At 45.2% G+C, this 23073-nt stretch overlaps 1 protein-coding gene across 2 annotated transcripts in view; it reads left to right on the forward strand.

The window, feature by feature from the left end:
• LOC146855741 (NACHT, LRR and PYD domains-containing protein 5-like) overlaps positions 1–23073 on the forward strand; it is a 376900-nt gene that overhangs the window by 169585 nt on the left and 184242 nt on the right. For both annotated transcript variants that reach the window (XM_085653656.1, XM_085653657.1), the window contains exon 5: positions 5909–5941. In XM_085653656.1, coding sequence (XP_085509782.1) covers positions 5909–5941 — 33 coding nt within the window. The remainder of the gene's footprint in view (positions 1–5908; positions 5942–23073) is intronic.

A 23073-nucleotide genomic window follows, 5' to 3' on the forward strand; every position in this document is an offset into this window, starting at 1 on the left:
TTTAAAATCAATATGTTTACCAGTGACTTCTAGCAGCTATATATGTTAGGGTGTCATCACCTACTTCCATAACAATTAAGGCATTGATTGTTTGCTGCAGTATTGACTCGCCATGATCATAAATCAGTTTACACACTTATTTAGCCCATAAAAACACAAATTACAAGAATAGCAAAAGTGACTATGCAAATTTAGATGTTAAAGCCACACCTACTCAGCTTTGTAAAGGACATTTGCAGCAGCTGCAACTTCAGGTTTAAGAAGATTTCAAGCGGTTGCATCTGATTCCAGAGGGGCAACCGGTAATGACTTGCATTCCTGCAGCTTTGCGAAGCCTTTAAGTAGTTATATCTGACACAAGAGGGCCATCAGTAGCTGCCTGAGGCACTACAGGTTTGTGAATGTCTTGCTAACCTCAGTTTTTCCCAAAACTCAGAGTGATCATACATACATACATACATACAAATAAATAGGAGGGTATTTCGTCAAATTTCCTTATCCATTGTTTTTGTGCTGTCTTTCTCTCCTGCCACAGCAAAGGGCAATGGATCAGCACAGTTCAGCCATCCCTCATTATAAAATAGCATTTACCGACAGATGTATATTTGTAGTTTAAAAGTAGTCCGCTGAGTACAACGTTGAATGCACTTTAATTTAGAAATGACTGCTTGTACCTATACCTATAAGGGTGTCACCACAGGGTTCCATGGTACTCAAGATTTGTATTGAAAGTTACAATATTGATTCATAAACCAGGTTTAGCATAGTAATTTATCCTGTAAAAACACACTAAAATAAAAAAGCCTATTAGCACATATTTATTTTGAAGCCACCCCCTCACCTTTCTGAAGAGAATTTGAAGCAGTTGCATGTGACTTGAGAGCAACATCTAGTAACACCTTAGTATACTGCAGCTTAGTGAAGACTTCAGCCAGTTGGGTCTGATTGAAGAGGGACAGATAATAAACACTTGTAGTGCTGCAGCTCTGTAGAAGCCTTCAGTCTGTTCCACTTGACTTGAGAGGGATATCTAGTAATGACTTGAGTTACTGCAGCTTCATGAAGACGTCAGGCTGTTGGATCTGACTTGGGAGGGACATCTAGTATGTTTTGTGAAAGACCTTTAGTGAAGTTACATATTTAACCCTGGAGGGTCATCTATTAGTAACTTAAGGTACAGCTGCTTTGTGACTCCAAGCAGTTGGAGTTGACTCAAGAGGGGCAGACAATTGGTAACATCCCGAGGCATTACAGCCTTCTTAAAGACTTTTCAAGCAGCTACTTTTGACTTGAGAGAGACATCCAGTAGCAACTAGAGGCAATGCAAGTTAATACAAGACTTTATAAGCAATTGCTTTTGGAGGGAAAGGGACATCTAGTAACATCACGAGGGACTGCAGCCTCGCTAAAGACCTCAAGATGATGCTTCTTGAGAGAGATACATACCAGTGACTTGAGGCAAAGAAGCTATGTGAAAGGCTAAACCTATTTGCATTGCCAATACTTGTTCCAATTGTAAGTAATTATCTGCAGACTAATAGCAAATAATGAATCCATTATAGTTTGCCGTTAGTCCAGGTCGCTATCCCACGCCGCACAGCTCCACCAGTTGTGCCAGTGCCTTACCCCCTGCTGCCTCCTGCCTCGTGAGTTCGCCGCTGCTGTGCTGTGCTGAGCAGCTCTGCTGGTTCGTTGTCTCTGCCATACTTGTGGTTTTTGTGGTATTTGTATTTGAACTGTAACTGTATCATTGCCCTTTGACTGTTCCTTTTGTGGCCCCTCTTTTTCCAGTATCCCCCCTTTGCCTTCTGTACCCCTCGCCGTTGTCCCCGCTCCCGCCGCTGCTCCCCTGCGGCCTGCCACCTTTTTGCCTTCTGTACCCCGCTCCCGCCTCTCAGCTGCTCCTCCCTCCCACCTCGCCTTAAATGGCGGCCGCTGCGCGGTGGTGAGAGCGACCCCTGACCCTGCCTGCAGACCAGGTCGCTCCCCACGCCGCACAGCTCCACCAGTTGTGCCCGTGCCTTCCCCCCTGCTGCCTCCTGCCTCGTGAGTTCGCCGCTGCTGTGCTGCACTGAGCAGCTCTGCTGGTTCGTTGTCTCTGCCATACTTGTGGTTTTTGTGGTATTTGTATTTGTACTGTAACTGTATCATTGCCCTTTGACTGTTCCTTTTGTGATCCCTGTTTTTCCAGTATCCCCCCTTTGCCTTCTGTACCCCTCGCTGTTGTCCCCGCTCCCGCCTCCCAGCTGCTCCTCCCTCCCACCTTGCCTTAAATGGCAGCCGCTGCGCGGCCGCACCGCTGGCGCGCCTAAGGCGTGCCAGAGGCAAGCCCGTCTGTGCCCGTCCGCGCCTGGACCACGCCCAGAGCCAGAACCCCTGGTCCCCGTAACCGCCACGCCACCAGACACCGCTACGACGCCAGCACCCTCCACGCTCTCAACACCGGCCGAGACCACCGCTGCTTCCAGGCCGCCCCGAAACGCACCCACGGACCTATCTCCTGCCACACCTGCAGCTTCACCTGCGACAGAGCCACCAAACCTCCCAGGACCGGACCCAACCACCTTCGCTGCATACTCCTCAACACCCGCTCCGCACGCAAACACGCCGTCGAGCTCTGGGACCTGCTCGACACCTCCACCCCAGACGTCGCCTTCCTGACTGAGACCTGGTGGATCGACTCCTCGGCACCCGACATCGCCATAGCCATCCCGGACGGCTACAAGATCACCCGCAGGGATCGCGCCAATGAAATCGGAGGAGGAATAGCCATCGTCCACAAGTCCACCCTCAAGGTCTCCACCCATGTGGATGACACCATCAACACCGCCGAACACCTGCACTTCCGGATCCACACCGACCCCAACACCACCCTCAGAGAAACACTCATCTAAAGACCCCCTGGACCCTGGGCAAAGTTCAGCGACACCATCGCCGACCGCGCCAGCACCCATGCACTGGCCTCCACGGACTACATCCTCCTCGGGGACCTGAACTTCCACCTCGAGAACAACAACAACGCCAACTCCGCCACCCTGATCGACAACCTCGCCAAGCTCGGCCTCAGACAACTCGTCACTGCACCCACCCACGCCGCCAGACACACACTGGACCCCATCTTCTCCACTAGCACCCACATCGCCTACCACCACACCACCGAGCTCTACTGGACCGACATTTGCTGCATCCATTTCACCTTCAAGAAACCAACCACGCACCACCCGCTGCCCCACCGCTGCTGGAGCAATGTCACCGAGGACCAGCTGACCACCACCACCACCCTCGCCCAGAACCCACCCACCGATCCCACTGACCCAGGCGCCGCCGCCCGCAACCTCAGACAGTGGATCAACGACTGCGCCAACACCCTCGCATCGTTCAAGAAACCCTCCAACAGTCACACCAGCAAGAAAGACACCTGGTTCACCGACGAGCTCCAGACCTCCAAACGCGCATGCCAGAACCTGGAGAAGAAATGGCTCCATGAACGCACACCGGACAGCCACGCAGCCCACAAGGACGCCACCCGCAAACATCACCACCTCATCTGATTAGCCAAGAGATCTTCCTTCAAAGACCGCCTGGAGAACAACGCACATGACAGCAGAGAGCTCTTCGGTATCGTGAAGGAACACTCCAAACCCAGCGCCAACACCAATGACATCCCGCCCTCACAAGAACTGTGCGACTCACTGGCCACCTTCTTCCACCGCGAGATCGCTGACATCCACGACAGCTTCAACACCACGACTGCCCCGACTACGCCAGAACCCACCCCCCCTGCGAACACCACCCACACCATCCGCCTGACCTCCTGGGCCATCGTCAAGGACGACGAGACACGCAAGGTCATGAACTCCATCCACTCTGGATCTCCGTCAGACCCGTGCCCACACCACGTATTCAACAAAGCAGACGCAGCCATCGCACCCCAACTACGAAAGGTCATCAACACCTCCTTCGAAACAGCGAGATTCCCGGAAAGCTGGAAGCACGCCGAAATCAGCACCCTCCTCAAGAAGCCCGAGGCTGACCCCAAGGACCTCAAGAACTTCCGGCCCATCTCCCTACTCCTGTTCCCGGCGAAGGTCATCGAAAAAATAGTCAATATACAACTGGCCCGCCACCTCGAAGACAACAACATCTTAGACCCCTCCCAGTCCAGATTCAGATGAAACCACAGCACCGAGACAGCCCTCATCGCCTCCACAGACGACATCAGGTGCCAACTCGACAACGGCGAAACATCAGCCCTCATCCTCCTGGACCTGTCAGCCGCCTTCGACACGGTCTGCCACCGCACTCTAAAGACACGCCTCCAAGAAGCCGGAATCCAAGAGAAGGCCCTCGACTGGACCACGTCCTTCCTCTCCGGCAGAACCCAGAGCGTCCGCCTCCCACCCTTCCGATCCGAAGCCACCGACATCATCTGCGGTGTCCCCCAGGGCTCAGCCCTCAGCCCGACGCTGTTCAACGTCTACATGGCCCCCCTCGCACAAATGGCCCGCCAACACAACCTCAACATCATCTCCTACGCCGACGACACCCAGCTCATCCTCTCCCTCACCAAGGACCCGCACACCGCCAAAACCAACCTCCACGAGAGAATGAAGGCCGTTGCCGACTGGATGAGGAGCAGCCATCTGAAGCTGAACTCGGACAAGACGGAGGTCCTCATCCTCGGACCCACCCCCTCAGCCTGGAACGACTCCTGGTGGCCGACCACGCTGGGAACAGCACCGACACCCACCGACCACGCACGCAACCTAGGATTCGTCCTCGACTCCTCCCTCTCCATGTCGAAGCAGGTCAGCACCGTCTCCTCCTCCTGCTACAACACCCTCCGCATGCTCCGCAGGATCTACAAGTGGATCCCAACCAAAACAAGAAGAACAGTGACACAGGCCCTCGTCAGCAGCAGGCTGGACTACGGCAACGCACTCTACGCAGGAATCCCAGCCAAACAACTGTGTCGACTACAACACATCCAAAACGCCTCCGCCCGACTGACCCTCAACGTCCCCCGCCGCAGCCACATCACCCCCCACCTGAGAGACCTACACTGGCTCCCCGTCGACAAGAGGATCACCTTCAAGCTCCTCGCCCACGCACACAAAGCACTCCACAATGCCGGACCAGCCTACCTGAACAGCAGACTCAGCTTCTACACCCCCACCCGCCAGCTCTGCTCCGCCAGCCTCCCCCTCGCCACTGTCCCCCGCATCCAACGAACGGCCTCCGGCAGCAGATCTTTTCCTACCTCGCCGCCAAGACCTGGAACACCCTCCCGACCTACCTACGGCAGACCCAAGACCTACTCACCTTCTTCGAGCAGTAGCGGCACCCCCCCCCCCCCCCGCGCCTTGAGACCCTCACGGGTAAGTAGTGCGCTTTACAAGTACTTTGATTGATTGATAAAAGAATCAGCCCATGACCCAGGTATACGTCCCAAAAATGTGTGATACCAATAATTGGATTGGCATATCAAAATGTTCCTTTAGTTTTGTCTCGACTATACTTCTAAAAGGAATGGACTTTTAGGCATGGGACAACATATGCATAAATGTGCCTGTGTGTGAAGAATACAACTAACAATTACCATTACAAGTGCCAAAGCAGACAAAAGAAATCGCTTACATATAGGGAAAAGGTTTGCGTTTTACTTGCCGATTGAGAAAGAGACTCCATTTTTAACAAAATGTTATACCCCCCTGCACTGACCAAGTAGCATTAAAATCTCATTCACGTTAACAGTGGATGTCTACTCGTATCATGCTATCTGTAGCTGGAATATTTTATATCTTGAATACACTGTTTATTTATGTAGCACAAGTTATTAACTCTTTGCATCTACTTTTGGCTAGAGTTCTTTGTTTACATGTTTTCTTTCTTTTCTATTTTTCAACAGAAGAGCGTTTGCTGAGAGAAAGTCCTACTACAGGTAAATCATTCAAATTTTCCCATGATTTTGACTTGTACTGGTATTGTTGTACTGTGTTGTGCAAACAACTTCTTACAAAAGATGTCCATCTCTTTTTGAATGTTGGCATACACAGGCTCTCTCTATCCCTCTCTCTCTCTTTCTCTCTCTCGCTCTCTTTTTGTCTTCGCCTGTCTCTCTGTCTTTCTCTCTCTCTCTCTCTTTTTTTTTCTCTCTCTCCCCCTGCCTTTGTCTCATTTTCTCTCTGTTGCATTTGATCTGGGAACATGCAGACAGTAGGACAGAGAACACACCGAACTGATACTTTGACAGTGAGGACCTACAGTGGGGCTGAGAAATCGACAATGAGATGTGGAATATGTGGACACGGAGACAGGTAATACATGACACTGGGGCAAGATACATGTGCAGTGAGACTGAACTGCTAATAGGACTTGGAGGTATAAGAGTGTTATAGGAAAAAGATCTGGGCTAGCCTATAGGGTAATCAGGCAAGTCCACAACAAGCTGGTCCAATAGGTCAGTGTGTGGACTGTTTTTTAGATATTTGTGGGCCTGTTCTATGGTCTGGTGGGCCGGTTTTGAGTTCCATGATATTACCTCAAGTATTGCCTGTAGCAAGCACAAATCCATGCAGTCTTCCATTTTTTTTAAGACAATTTTTATTAACATCTTGGCAATACAGATCTCTGCAGACAGGATCATATTCCCATGCATAGGGCCCATACAGTCAAACAATAATCCCCATATGTGCACACATGTGTAGATCATTCCTCACTGTAAATAAGGACTCAAATACTTCAACAGGAGGTGAAGCAGTGTGTGGGGTTCAAAGTATTCCCCATCAGGGATAGAATGAATGGACAACTTAATTCAACTGGGGGTGATGCTACAAAAATGGTATAAAAGACTCAGCAGCTGGTGAGGGCTGAGGAGGGTGGTGGGGGGCCACGCAGGTCCGATATTTAACACTGGGGGAACCGTAACAGGTTGGGCATTTTAGCCCATCCATGTCTCAGCTCAGTCTGGGGTCCACCGGGCTAGTCTTTCTCGGTGAAAATGTCATTTGAAATTGGTATTAGTCACGTCGTGCCTTCTACTTGGGGGGGAAACCTGGAAAATAATGTTCCATGCTTGAGCGTGGGCGGGACTCCACAGCCCTGTCCGTGCTTCAGTTTAAAGCTTTGCTCTCTCACATGCAGCCCATTTAGATAGTTCCCACCTCCACCTGGGAATGTGGGTCCCCTGGGAGATTTCCAAAACATAGTATTCTGACATTGTGCAAGATCAGGTCTAAGTCAGCGAATTTAGAGGTAATCATCGCTTTAGTTCTGGGAAACAGGCCCAACAATCAGGTCGCTAAGGATCTTACTGTGCTGCGTCCCAAGGCAGAGTTAATTAAGTTTACCACTGTCTCCCAACAAGAGGTGAGAGCCATAAATCTCACACCGCATGCAAAAAGTCTGCATCTATTTCAGCAGCTGGTGTCCCCTAACACATAAGAATAATGCATTTAGGTGTGAGATATGTACACATGCCAGCATTTTAGAAGAGGAAAGTGGGAGATTAAAAAAAATAATCAGGAGAATGTATTTCTCACATTGACTTCTATTTAAGGAGAGGCCTGAATCCGGTCTATTGGCATGTATGGATATTCTCTATGGGTGTAATAAACCTGAATGAGATGGAATTGGGTATTACAGGATGTGCAAGGCGTGTGCCTTGGGATATTGTGCCCATCCTCATCTTTGAGTGCGTGGTCCATGTCTTGAGACCAGTAGTCTCTCAGTTCCGTCAGCGTACTGTGCGTCTGTGCTATCAGTGTTTTGTGGATGAGGGTGATCGCATGGGACTGGCCAGTCATGGTGTAAACAGTCTCCAAGGCCTCATGGCCTGAGGGTTCTTGTCCGTCCTCCCCCCACATTCGCTGCACAGTAGCCACACCTGCCCCATTTAGCATGAAATGGTGGGCAGTAAGTACATAATCAGCAAAAAGATATGAGAAGTCTAGCAGTTTCCCATTCTTATATCAGTTCCCAGTCATTGTCATACCTTTCCTTTCAACAGTCTGGTAAGCCGGAGCAGTTACCCTCATGTAGGAGTTGTAGCAATACAGACAGGGGAATGTCCTTCGCATAGGGGTTCCTGTCTATGAACATTCTTTAAAACAGTGGCCGATGTGAACTGTAGAGTGTTCAATAAAAGTCTGAGGCAGCCATTGTCCAGTACGGCACTTGGGTTAATCAATGTTGACAACAAAAAATGTGCTGGTAGGGATAAAATGTACCCCAAGGTGCATACCCTCCCATCTGCATTGTGTCCAATAATCCACCCACTTTAGTTGTGCCGAAAGGTAGTAAAGTTTCAGGTCTGGGACTGCTAGACCTTCACAGTCCGTGGGGAGAGTGAGTCTGGCCAACACCAGCCTCTAGGACCCCAGATGAGATAAAGCAAGAGGCTGTCCATATATCGAAAATGTGCTTTCGGGTGCCGGATCGACAGGGCTGCGAAGTAATATAAGAGGCGGGGAAGGAGAACCATCTTTGATAGCCTCACCCTGCCTGCCATGGATAAAAGTAGGGTCAGCCAAAAATTAATGGAGTAGCGAAGGGATGTCATGCTAATCACAAGTTGCACTCAAGAACATCAGCCACACTGTGGTATATACGGACACCTATATATAAAATGTGTGTGGTTCCCAGTGGTATAGTGGTTGTGTCTGGGGAATGGATCCATTTATCCCTGTTTAACCTGAGACCTGATAAGTTGCCCATATTCCTCTACTGCTCAACAGGTGCCCTTCGAAGATATAACACTAAGATGTCCGCAAATAAGGATATATAGTGTGGGTAACCATCAATCTCCAGCCCTCAATAATACTGTCTGGCTTGACCCTGCAAAGCGAGTGGTTCTTTAGCCATTGCTAAAAGCACCGACAATAACGGGCAACTGTGTTGCATCAGTCTTCCATACCATTCACAACACTTATACAGCATGTGTTTACAAGTTCAAAACATCTCCAATTCGGCCCACTTTCTAGTTCGAAGCCAACTAGACGGCACAGCTGTCTGTTATACGAAAGACATCTTGTGGAGTTTCAGAAAGTTGACCTGGGAATGTGTTGTATCATGCATAGCACGAGAATAACACCAGGCACAAGTACGCTGTCTGTAAGCTTTAATTGTGGGATCAAGGAGCCGCCGCACCTCTCACGGTTGAAGAGAGGTCCCAACTGACATTACATGGAATCTACCCACAGAGTATTCCCATGACAACACAAAGGAATTCTCAGCGAAAATAAACAAGCACATCTAAGCATAACATATTACTTCTTTTTGTAAAAACAAGTTACATTAAAAGTAAAATTAAAGAAAAATAAAACAAAACAGAAAGACAGAAATAAATATAAAGAGAAATAGAAAAATACTAAAATATCTGAACAGTACACAGCAAACTACAATCAATGCATAAACCTGACAAATAACTTTAAGACAATCTTAAACACAATAACGAAGGCATAGTTCAGAGACAGAAAATTCAACGTAACTTCCAAGGGAGTTGCCTAACACGCGTAGACTTCCTTGGCACAGAATTAATCCCGTTGCTTTCACCAGCATGGTTTTGTGACACATTAATAGAACCAGCAGAAGAAGGAAGCAACTTTGATGACTACTTAGAAATATTTGAATATTCTACCCCTAGATTGGACAAAACCGGAGGTTTATCACTTGCAGGTTGAACTTTGACCACTTTACTCAAGTTCCACCAATGACCACCCTTTACCATTACTGCACCACCACACACTTTTTCCACACAAACAGGTTCACCAAAGTTCATTCCACCTTTACTAACATATTGCGTGTTTTTGATACGTACAAGATCCCCAGGATACAAATCAACCATTTTAACAGACTTTTTCATGTTATATTTGTCAGACATCTTCTTCTGAGCATCTTTCACCCGAGACTCCAAGGCGACATTGTCAATGCTACACGAAACCTTGTTAGCTACAGTTCTCAACAACCAAGCTGGATACAAAGTAGACGTAGGTACTCTGCCTTTCAATGAAATGAAAGGTGCAACTTTTGTAAGTGAGTGAGGTGTTGTGCGGTAAAACCACAACATGGATCTGATTGCACCTTCCACATCAAAACTGTTTTGTTTAGCCAACTTGATACAATCCACTACCACTCTATTCATTCTCTCAACCAAACCATTAGTTTGGGGATGTCCAACTGAACTCCTCAATGTTTCACTCCCGATTCAATTAAAAACTCATTCATTTGCTGACTTACAAATTGAACACCATTGTCTGAAACTATGGCCTCTGGAAACCCTTCCCTCACGAATATCTCTTTTAGAAAGAGAATGGCGTTGTTAGCAGTGGGTGAGGCACAGAATTTAACTTCTGGCCACTTACTATGAAAATCCATCAATACAAATGCAAAGCGTAGATTGTGTGGGAGGAAATTGAATGGATCAACTAAATCAATACCCACCTTAAACCAAGGTTTCGTGGGAAAATAAATAGGTTGAAGCGGAGGAGTAACAACCTTCAACCCTTTTTCCGCACCACTACACACAACACACTGCTTAACTCTCTCCTCTATGTCTTTATCCATAGAAGGCCACCAATAGTGTAATCTAAGACGTTTCTTAGTCATGGTTGCCCCCAGATGCCCATCATGTGCACAATCAACTAATTTGGTACGAATTCCAACGGGAGGCACACATCTACCATCCCTCATAACAACTCCATCCTCAATAGATAGTTCCTCAGAAATCTTCCAAAAGGGTTGAATATCAGGAGACACACACTTCTCTCGAGGCCATCCTTTCACAATATATTCTTTTACTTTGAACAGACCCCGATCTGCATTCACAGCTTCTCTCCACTCAATTTCACTGCACGCCTTGTTCTCAACTGCATCCACCACCGCGATAAAACAATCCTCCTTGTCCTCATCCAAATCTATGGGATCATCCTCACCCAGAGGAAGTCTGGACAACATATCAGCCCTGACGTTTTGTTTTCCAGGTATATCTTTCGTTACAAAGTCGTATTGTAAAAGTTTTGTGGTCAACCGTGCAATACGAGGTGTAGCGTATTTGAGACGTTCACCACGCAAGATATAGACCAGAGGTTTGTGATCCGTTTGAATATGGAATTTCCTACCCCATATATATGTTCTAAACTTCTCACATGCCCAATAACATGCTAACAACTCCTTCTCAATTACAGAGTAATTGACTTCAGGATCTCTTAGTACTCTGGAAGCATAACTAATGGTGACCTCATTGTCACCAGAAAATTGAGTAAGAACCGCCCCCAGCCCATAATTGCTGGCATCAACTGTGATAGTACAAGGCACCATCGGATCATAGGCTCTAAGAGATTTTGCATTATGCATTTCAGATTTAACCAACTCAAATGTTTCTTGACATAAGTTATCCCACTTGAACGTGACATTCGACCTCAGCATATTGGATAAAACTTTAATTTTACTTGCATAGCCAGGTATAAAACGTGAGTAAAATTCACACAATTCAAAGAAAGAGCGTAGCTCTTCCTTGTTCTTGGGACAAGGACACTCCACTACAGCTTTTACCAACCCAGGTCTAGGGCTCACACCATCACCGGAAACCAGGTGTCCCAGGAATTCTATCTCCCTCTTCCAGAACTCACATTTGTTCTTCTTCACAACAATCCCTTTCTCCTCAAAAATCCTAAGAACAGATCTAAGAACCTTATCATGTTCTTCCAAGTGCTCGCTAAAGATGAGTACATCATCTTGAAAAATCACAACTCCTTTTAAATCCTGTAGCACTGACTGCATGACTCTTTGAAAAACTGACGCTGCAGAAGCTAGCCCAAAAGGCATTCTGCAGAATGTAAACGACCCAAAAGGAGAATTGAAAGCCGTGTAATGGCGTGAATCAACATCTAACAAGATCTGATGATACGCCGAAGCTAGGTCAATCTTCGAAAACCATTGAGCACCCCTAAGTTCTTCTAGTAAATCACCAATTTTAGGAAGAGGGTGTGAATCTACCCAAATTTCCTTATTGAGACTCCTCAAATCTATGCATAAGCGTATCTCTCCATTTCGTTTACGTGCGACAACCAATGGACTAAGCCACAAACTGGATTCTACAGGCTCTATAATCCCACATTTTTCCAATCTGTCCAGCTCTGCCTTAAGATCTGCTCTAAGACTGAATGGCACTGACCTCACCTTGTGCTTCACCGGCACAGCATTATTCTTAACCTTAATCATGTGCCTAAAACCTTTAATTTTCCCGAGTGAATCAGAAAATACACCAGGAAATTCACGCTCTAAACAATCTGAACCAGAAACATCTTGCACGACCAATACCTGTTCACTTGTTCCTGGTCTCAATACCATACCAAACAAGCCTTGATGGTACCAACCAAGAATATTTAATCCACGAACAGCCACATACATTTTTCCCTGGATTTTACGACCTTTGAACTCCAGCACATCCTCTATGTACCCTTCCAAATCTATCAACAACTTCAAAGTAACATCACCCACAGTTATATCAACATAGGGATCAACACAATCAGACGGGTTTCCAGAAACAATGCCCTCATCAGTGACCGTGACAATCATATCTTGAAACTCTTGTACAATGTCATTCTCATTCAATTGCTCATCCTTGACAACACAATTAACCTTTTCATTCTTAACCATACTGGACTGGCACACTTTCGCCAAATGCCCAATCCTGCCACACTTGTGACATTTAGCATTTCTCCCTGGACAAAATCTGTTGTCCTTACCATGTGGGGGATAACCGCATCTGTAACAAATATTGTTTTTATTTTAAAACCCCTTCTCCATAATTTTCACTTTTCTTGATGAATTCCCATTAGAATTTGCAGAAGCCACTACATTGACAGGTTCTTTTGAAATAGAGCCCATATTTAGCTCCTTAATTGAATTTTGCGCCAACACGACACTTTTAGCCACTTTTAATAATTTCCTCAAGACTAGGATTACCCATAGTGAGTAACTTTTGCTGAATCTGTTTATCAAGACAATGTGCAATAAATTGATCCCTAACTAATTGGTCTCGATATTCACCAAATTCGCACTCTGCACATAATTTACGTAATGCACTGAGGTATGTGTCGACGTTTTCAGTTTGCAATTGTGCTCGCTTAAAAAATTTGTGCCTTAATACTACCAAACTTGGCTGGACATCAAATTTAATTACTAATTTCTTAACAGCTTCCTGGTATTCATCGATAACTTCACCTTCTGCTAACACAATATCAGGAAGGTGCTTAAACACTTCCCTCCCTTCAAATCCAAGAGAATTTAAAAGAAGATACTTCTTCCTTTCTGCCCTATATCGTGATGCACCGATTGCGCCAATGTAAGTTTCAAATGTGTCAAACCATTGTCTCCACTGTATCTGTGGTGTACCTGGACATGGAGGTGGCGGGTTTACCGATTGCATAATGTTACTACAAATTTACCTGATAACCTATATTGTATCAAAACAATCCTAACTACAAATATACAGTACAAACAATATTATTTTTCTTTTAACTCAGACAGGGTGATACAGATCATAAATTGAGAATGTGTAAAAAAAAATATTTAGAATATTACTCCCAACTGGCTAAAGAAAAACAAAAATTTGATAGAATAAATCTGATACTACACACACATAAAAGGGAAGTTTCAATAAGCCCTTTTGAATAATCACATTTCTTCAAAGTCACCCACTTGCAATACTGCCCAACATGTGAAAAATAGTCTTCTCCTTGTGCTTGACGTTGACGCAGAATAAAAAAAAATAATGTAAAACAACAAAAAAAAATCAAATTGTAGTCTCAGCTTCGCTCCAGCAACGTTAAAGTTCACTCGACACAGGCGAAAAATAAACTGAATGGTCAGATACACCTCCGCTTTGAAAACAATTACCGCTTTGGAGTCGGAGTATATGCAATCCTGCAGAGATCCAATACAGATTTGCTGACACGCACAGTCAGGTAACCCTTCACTTTGAAGTATACTTTCCGCTTTCAAATCAGTTACGCAGACAAGCACTTCCGTATTCCACTGCCACAATGCCAATAGTACTGACGTTCGCTTCACGCACGCATACACAATGTGCTGACGCCGGCTGTAACCTTGATAGGCTGACGCAATGAGTCCATTACCAACTCCCCCTGCAGTGTTCTACTGCGTCATCATTCCCGAGCAGGACTTGACAGGGAAACAACTCTTGCTGTAACAATATACGTGTAGCGTTGACAGCCCAGGCAGCGAACCAACACACCGTTTGAGAACAACAGCATCCACATGCGCCTCCCTCTAATCTCCTCACCCGTGAAACGATATCCTGAGTCATTTTTCTGCTTGAGAAGTGCCTCAAACTGAACTTCATGAGTGTACAGCCGCAGGAGGCGGTAGGACGCCTTACTTTTTCACCGTCGGATGTCCTCTTTTAAACTGCCCAAACACTTAATCTTCAAATTTCCTATATGCGTCTTCTTATGTCATACTCAGGCTTGACAGTGCTTCTTCTCATTGAACTTCTAAACAAACCGAGATTTAAAAGCTTCAACTGCTGCGGTGGCTCGCCCACTCGTCGCCAAAAATTATGTTGTATCATACATAGCACGAGAATAACACCAGGCACAAGTACGCTGTCTGTAAGCTTTAATTGTGGGATCAAGGAGCCACCGCACCTCTCACGGTTGAAGAGAGGTCCCAACTGACATTACATGGAATCTACCCACAGAGTATTCCCATGACAACACAAAGGAATTCTCAGCGAAAATAAACAAGCACATCTAAGCATAACAGAATGCATTCTGCCTGTTGCTTGCCATAGGCTGTGTGGCTTGTAACTCACGTTTTCTGGCTTTCCATTTGATGGCTTTATCTGTTTGAGGCTGTCCAGATTGAGTTGGAGCGTCCCCATGCAAAAGCCCCGTTAACAGTATTCTTCCACAAAGTAATTTTCTGTAATAAACAGGCCTGTAAATCTTTTTTTATCTCGTCACGTTTGCTGGGCATTCAAACACTGAGGTCAAATGGCAAGTGTTGTCTTCCAAAGGCACTTGTTTTTCTTGGTACTTTCACCTACCCTCCTCCTCTTGGTGCTAAGGTACTTCAATATATGTTAGAAAGCCTTTGATTTTTTGGTACATTGTATACCTATTTATGGATTCATTTTGCCACAGAAGCATGGGCAATTTGACAGTTTGTGTTCATGCTACGTTCGCTTAATTTCATGTATTGAAAACTAGTTTTGTAATTTTTTATTTAAATCATGCGCTCATATTTGAGTGTATGCCAAAATTGCAGTATTTTTTACATTTGTTTTTCCCCATTTGTTTGTTGGCGACAGCAGAAAATACAGATATAATTATATGCATTCAAAGAGATGGTGGCATAATGGCAAACTAGACAGTTTATCAACAGGGCTGGTGCCTCTGAAAGGCCAAAAGGTGCCCTGTGTTGTATGATCAGGCACGGAGTCAGACGTGCAAACCTTTCCCGCAAGCAACAAGCATACAACTACTACGGGGCAGAAAACATTGGTGCTAATTTATGGACATGTACGAATGCATCATTTAAATGGATTAGCACTTCCATACATTACCTTGTCGCATACCGAGATACAAAAAGCTACCCCTTATCCAAATCAATAAGGAGCTATCTGGTTGCACATGAAAAACATTTAGACCAGTTGCATCAAATTTGTCTGCAAACTACGTGCCACGCTAGTAGGCCTGCAAAAGTGGGGACCTGTGAATCCAAGCTGACACCATTAAGAGGACCCCGTTCACTCACCTGAAAGTAAATAATAAAGAGTGGCCCTGATGAAGGTGGTAGGCATGTACATCCACCGAAACGTACGTTGAGCAGATTATGGGAAACTCCTCAAAGACAACACAAAAGTGGAAAAAACTTTGAGATTTATTCAGTCCGCTTGATCGTCATTAGTGTATGTCAAATAAATAAAAATAAGTTTCCCACCGATTTTCTTTTGTGTGTGATTGTTTCGATTGTGAGTGTGTGGTTTGGCTGGTGAGATTGGTTGATTGATGGTTTCGTTTGTGGTCATAGGTATGAAGTAATATAATGTATTCACATGTCTTTCCATGTATTTTACTTGTAAATAATATAGTTTGCATATGTTAAAAATGAAATGTTTACTATCAATTTGAATGTTTTTCTACACAATGAGATTTGAAAATAGAAACGTTCATGTTTTCACTGATTAAGATCCCAAAAAAAGACTTTTTTTTTAAATAGCAAATGATGAATATACACAAAAATGGAAAAAATTATTTCAAAGAAATTCAATGACTTTTGTACAGTTTTGTATGGAAAGACTGATTATTGTGGAACATCCCTGTTGTTGAGCCTTTTATAGGCCACCAGTAAAATTATATAGGTCTGACAGGAGTATCTACTTGTGTGACCTTCTCCGACTTATTACATATGACGGATTCACTCCAGCCCATTTGGCCTTTCCAGAAATCACAGATCAGTTTATGTACCAGTTTGGCCTTGAGTACATCTATGCAGATTGCTGCTGAGCTGCTGGGTTTACAGCATGATGACGGAGCATACCACAGAAAGCTGTTTTAAAGTAGCACATCAGTCTAGCCTCTTTGCAGTTGTTATGACTGCCACTAACCTGTATTCCAGATTGTTCAGTCCTGGCACCGACAGGCCCCCAACTCCTCCGGTGTGAAACAGAATGGCAGTAGTAGAATATACACGGCCAAACTATATCACACCCGGGGGGAGGAAGGGGAATGTGAACGAGAAGAGAGAAAAAAAAAAGAGACTTGACGAAGGTCACCAGACGTCCTACTGCATTAACGTCTCTCTTCTCGTGGACACAGGAATGTAGGTGTTTTCAAAGGGACTGGGACTTCTAAATTCTGTCACTTGTGAACAGGAGTTTGTCACGTCAAATCTAAATATAAATGAACAGTTATGCAACATGAGAATATTAAACATACAATGAGTTTTCATACGTCTTTATTTTGTGGTATAAATACCTAAATTCTCAAAATCCAGAGATAATGGGTTTTTTCCTAAAATATTATTCTCTCATGAATACCTTTCTCATTTACTAGAATACAAGAAGTAATTACAAGGATTATTCCCAGCATTCAGATAACAGTTGTGAAACTCAAATGTCTCATTAATCGTTAACCCAACAACTTACCAGTATGTGACTTATTTTGTTAATCTTTCTGTTCACTTTGATTGATTAATAATACAATTCTTCGAACTCTTGAAAGAAAGAACTGAGCACAAAAGTTCTCATTACTAAAGTTCAAATTACAAGGTTAGAAAATCGCACAAAAGTTCTCAAAACAAAAGTTCAAATAATAAAGTTCCAAAGTTCTTTGAGTAGTCAGATGAACTCCTTATTAAAGAATAATATTATTTTAAATAAATGAAATAACTCACCAGGAAGCGTTGACTTACGTGTCATGCAGATGAGATTCTGATGCGCGCTATTAACGTCTTTACTCAGTTCTTTATTTGTTTCCTTTTTAGGTCTCGCCTGGCGAAAGCAGCGCATACGCTACTCTCGTCAGAGAGACCTTTTGGAATCGATTCTCGCCGTGGGTTCATGCACGTGTCTGCATGGACAAAGATGGCTGCTCTCGCCACCTGTCCAATGCAGACAGCATGCGCGTGTCCATGGGAGAGTGGACAGTCCCACGCCATGTTGTCTTCCCTTCGCACACGCGCGCGTGCATGGCAGCGTGCTTTTCAATAGCGTGACCTTAGCGCGATCACTTTCATTTTCGCGCGGCCGCTGTACATTGACAGGTTCAAGTGCATTATCTCAACAGTGCTAACATTAAGGCCACAATGGGCGGTGCTACCTTACCTAAACACAACCGTACCGAGTATTTACATCGTTCAGAATGAGGCCCTGTCAAATCCCGGCCTTTGCGTAGGCTCTGCATTAAGAAGGAAACGTAGGCTGCAGCTTAAGTTATTATGTACTATAGTGGCTATACACTAGCTTTTTTCCACTCCTAGCGACAATGTTATTTACTATCGGAATATAAGCGCTATGTCACATGCAAAAACAAGCACATAGATTGCCAAGAAGACAATTCACCAATACGCAAAGGACGAGTTGCTTACCTTAAATATCATAAACGTTTAACCAGAAGAATAAAAAACTTTGGAATTTCAAAAGAAAATCATACACAGCAGGCTTTTTTTCGTTTTCTTTCTTTTGTGGGGTGGCTGCAGCATGTCCAGTTCCCTAAAATGTAGCAGTGCGGTGGAGACCAGCTCCACTCTAATGCCCTTCTCTCCACCGAAGACCGTGACAGCTGATTTTATTTTAGCATGCTTTTAAAATTCTGAAGTAAACTATTGGTGTTCCTCAGCTAAATGTATTTGCACACATATACCCCTTACGCCCCTGCCCTCACGAATCAGTAACTCTTCACACCCCTCCTCCCTCAATAAGGCGGCTGTCAGCATCCTTAAGCAAAGCTCCCCGTGCAAAGCTCCATAATGCCTTTAATATGAGGAGTTTTGCCCCTTCCTTCCGTATGCCACACCTGCACACGAGTCCCTGCACAAGGCAGTCGCATCGTAACACTAGGCTGTGCTTTTTCTTATACCACCTGCAGTTGGAGAACTCTGGGTGTGGAGGTTTCAGAGCCCTGTATTTGATTTACTCCGATTTGTTGTGGCTTCGCAGAAGTACCACTGCACGCACTCTAGGGACTGATCGATGACGGGATGGCTCCCTCGCCAGTTGATGGTGGCGCGTGGGATACACAGGATGCTGGGACAAGGAAGGGAGAATCGAAGTAAATAAATATACTAGTGATTGTTGGCAGCTTTGTGACTGAAAAGCAACAATTCCACAGACCTGGACCTGTGCACATAGGCCTAGAGGCCACTCTGAGTCTAGGATGCTGTGCTAAAGAGTGCGTCTGGAAGTTAGTTCTTGAACTTTGAGTCTTTTTTTCTGGTTGGGTCTTAGTGCTTTCGCTGGGAGGGGGTCCACCTTATGTGCAGGGCTGGCAGAGTAATGCTAGAGAGTTAATACGCTCGAACAACATCCACAGGATGTCAAAAACACAAACAGACTCTTAACTTGACATTTAAATGCCAGGAGGATACACATTAGATGCATCTCTGACATAAGTGGATCCACGAAAAAGCCGCTTCTCGTGTTCTTTGCTTTTTTTTATGTCAGTTCCCACGGGGCACAAGCAGGCATCCACTTCTGTGTTTTTGTTCCGCCTGCAGCCCCCCTGGGGCACAAGCAGGTTTCCACTTTTGCTTCTTTACTGTCACCGGACGAAAAGGCGAAAGGAGCCTTCGGAGCTCGTCCCGCTCCAAGGCATGGTTGCTCGCCAAAGTTTATTGGTGCAGTTAAGTACAACGCGTTGTGATCCCCGCACGTAGGTGCCAGTGACCTCGGCAAATGAACGGCCTCCTCTGTTTATTTTGTTTTCTTTTTTTACATTACAACAGGGTCCCTTAAAGTTAGCTGCATGGATTCCAAAGCGGAGAAGGGGTGCCAGCGGCTAGAGGCTCAGTTCTTTGCAAAAGCGCTTTAATTTAATAGAGCGCAAAGCCCGGAATACAAAACACAATGCTAAAAATTGCACAAACAGCAGTACAAACACATATATAAAGTTGTTTTTGAGCTTGGAAAGACTCAAGTGAGGTGCCTGCTGATGATTTAACATTAGCATTGTCTCTAACGCCAGGTAGCTTATGTTTGCATGTTTCACCTGGTTGGGCCCCAACAAGGTTTTTAAAATCCACGTTAGTGCTTAAGGGACACGCTCCGTGAAAATCAGGATCAGGGTCGCAAGCGGTACGCCCAGCTAATCGAAACTCGTCATCTGGGATTGAATCCGGGAACTGAAAGTGGTGGCCCAGCCTGGCCTTTTCCCTGCCACAGACGGGAACACACTGCCTGCTCCTGGCCCGGACTACGCCCGCGCCACCGGAAGTTCAAAGCACTTTTAAGCCCTGGGTGCAGCATGCCCCTCCTCCGTGTCCTCCCGGGAGACAGTTGAGGGACATAGTCTCACCCCAGCAGGATGATTATGGCACCGTCAAAGCCCCTGCACCACCAGAAGATTAAAGCAATTTTAAACGCAGGGTACAGTATGCCCTCCTCGTCACAAACCAGGACACAGCTGAGGGACATAGTCACACCCCAGCAGGATTATTATGGCACCATCATAGTGACCACACCGTCATCCGCTCCACTCAACACGCATGCACAGACGTCACCCAAGGATTACACTGACACATTCGTTATGGGTGAAGAACTGCTGCAGGTTTATTTCATACAACATAAGTATGACGATAGAGTGGGTTATCTTACGGGCGATCCAGGGCAAGCAGCCCCTCGCTGCTCCGCCCGCCTTACGAGCCAGCACGCACAGTGGGTCGATGCCCGACAGCGCGGCACATTCTTTTCAGATCCTCCTTTGGATCACGTGATCTGTCTAATACTCCCGCCCCCTTTTTACGGGGGGCGCAGCGTGTTATGGCACACCCCCGGTTGGTCAGGCCCCCCAACCGCCCGAAGGACTAACGGGGCGCCGTCGCGGTCTTCCCAGAACCTCCTTCGGCTCCCGGACCTTGGCTCGGGCACCCTTACTGTGCCGGACAGGGGTACCCTTACTGTACCGACTGTCGCAGAGGTACCCTTACTGTACCCTTCTGCCTCCAGATCGCCCTGTAACTCCGCCACAGCTCTGGGGAGGCTCCCGTCGCTGCCAGAGCCCCCCCTTCCTCCCTTCGCTGTTATAGGTGCCCTGCCCTTGCGAGCTAGCTTTAGTGGGCTAAATTATGGATCCTGTTCTGTAACCCGTAAATAACATCAATAATTTGCAACTTTACTCAGAACACCAGAGCAGACTACAAAGGGGGTTTCCACCAAAACAAATCGACGCAAGGATGTCTTTTGGCCCCACTGCTGTTCAGCTTATACGTGACATCTATACCCTTCGTTCCTTGAACATAATTTCATAAACAATGGAAGAATATGTTCTCTGCAGCAATGGAAGAATATGTTCTCTGCAGGAGAAGGTGGATGTATTTACGGAAAACAGAGTATCTTTCCTGGCACGAAGGAGGTTTCATTTTCCACTTTGTCTAAAAAGGTGATGTATTGATTGTGTTTCTGTTTCCCGCAATGCAGCTGCTTCGGGGTTTGCATGATTTCTAGGCAGGGCAAAATATTTAAAGCTGACTGCTACAGATGAGAATTTGCCTCTGAAGGATACATATCTTTCAGCTCGCGGACCAAACTTTGCGAATGTTTCAAACCCCTGGGCTACAAGGAAAGACTGAGCGAAGAAGGCAACACCTAACTCTGTTTCTCAGGCTGGAAAATATGGCATGGGCAACAAGGCATTGAAACTGGCGGTTATGGTAAGGACATGAAATCCTATTGTGATTTTCAATTGGGCCAAATTAGGGTCCTTTGTGGCTTAGAAGTGTGTGTCCAACAGATACAGCACAATAAAGCAAGATGAAGGTAACGTGTGAGTTACTGCCTTCCCTACGTTTATCAACACAAGCTGACATCACGGGTATCTAATGATGGGATGGGTGCTTAAAAGCTGTGACCATCAGACAGTAGGGGGGCAACAGACTCTGTCTTTGTACTCTCACCCAGCACACGGGCAACATATGCTTACTGTCCCTGGCTGCTTCATGACACTGTCTCTGAATAGTGATGCCACCCTTGGCTAGTGACAGCATTCTTGGCAAGTGCTTCGTTGAGACAATCTCACCTTCCTACAGCACGCAATAAAATAGATAAAACTGCTAACTCTGCCGTATTTACCTTTTCGGCCAAAGCTCCTTATTTTTGTTTCCTTTCACATTTTCTTATTATCCTATTGTTTACTTCTAATGACCAATATCTCAGCAACATCTCCTGGTTTTGGCCTCCCTACTGCCAATAATGACTTGGCATTCTCGGGATCTATCTTAACCAACCAGATAATACGAGTTCTATTGCATATTCTTGCAAATTAAGTTACATTAATTGGATGGTGGAGTCTTATTCCAGCCTTGTTCTTCAATAGTTCATATAAAATCAAACTAAGAAAATATTATTGAAATATTTCGGTCCATTCCTACTTTTTAATTTACTTAAAATGAAAGCTTAATTCCTGAAGACGACATGTAACTTGAACTAATATTTATCGAATTCAATCAGTTTTAATAAGTGGATTGGCACAGCACCTCCATCCCTAATTCAAAACCTAATGCTAACCACAACAATCGGGAACATATGTGCAAGTGCCTTAACAGGCACTGAAACTATTTACCGTTCGTGTAATGTTTGCTATATAATGTTGTTAGTTAATGATATTGACTGATACAACTTGACTGCACTTTTTAGAATTGATTTTGTAAAACGCTGTAACCTTATCTCACCTTAACCATAACTATTAGTCCCAAACATCGTTAAACTTGTTGACTTCCATTTAATTAATTCCAAAATAGTGTAATTTCTTTTTTTTTTTTTTTTTTAAATTGTTTATTCCAACAGTGTGGTTTGATGTCACCTATGAAACATCCTGTGTGGTTCCACAAGCTCTGTTTTCGAATCTCTCAGTTTGTGCAATAAACACATTGTGTTCTGCTCCTAAAAGATTATAAAGAACCAAAACCATCCAACATTTGTTGTGTTATGTTATACTAAATTTGTAGGGCACACGTACCAGATTGGTTTCCTGGCGCTACTCTGAAACTTGTTAGAGTGGTATGTTACTCATATACCTGTCTAACTAGCCATGTTTTAGGAGTTTGCGGGAAGTCATGAGGTCTGTGCAGGACCTAATCTCTAGAGGTGGGGAGTTCCGATATCTGGGACCTGGTGTGATAAACCTTGTTCCACCAAAGTGTTTCCATGTAAAGGATCCCTGGGGAAACCACATGTAGTTTCAATCTTGGGGGTCGCGACGTGGCCAAGGTGAACATTTCACGTCAACACATTAATATCGTAGAATGGATAAAAGAGAGCAGTATTGGTGGATTCCATAACAAAATGACTTTCGAGCTTTTGCACATGACCACTTGATGTGCCATTGGCTTGCC

Source organism: Triturus cristatus, chromosome 4_1, assembly GCF_964204655.1.
Source record: "Triturus cristatus chromosome 4_1, aTriCri1.1, whole genome shotgun sequence".
Classification (NCBI taxonomy): Eukaryota; Metazoa; Chordata; class Amphibia; order Caudata; family Salamandridae; genus Triturus; species Triturus cristatus.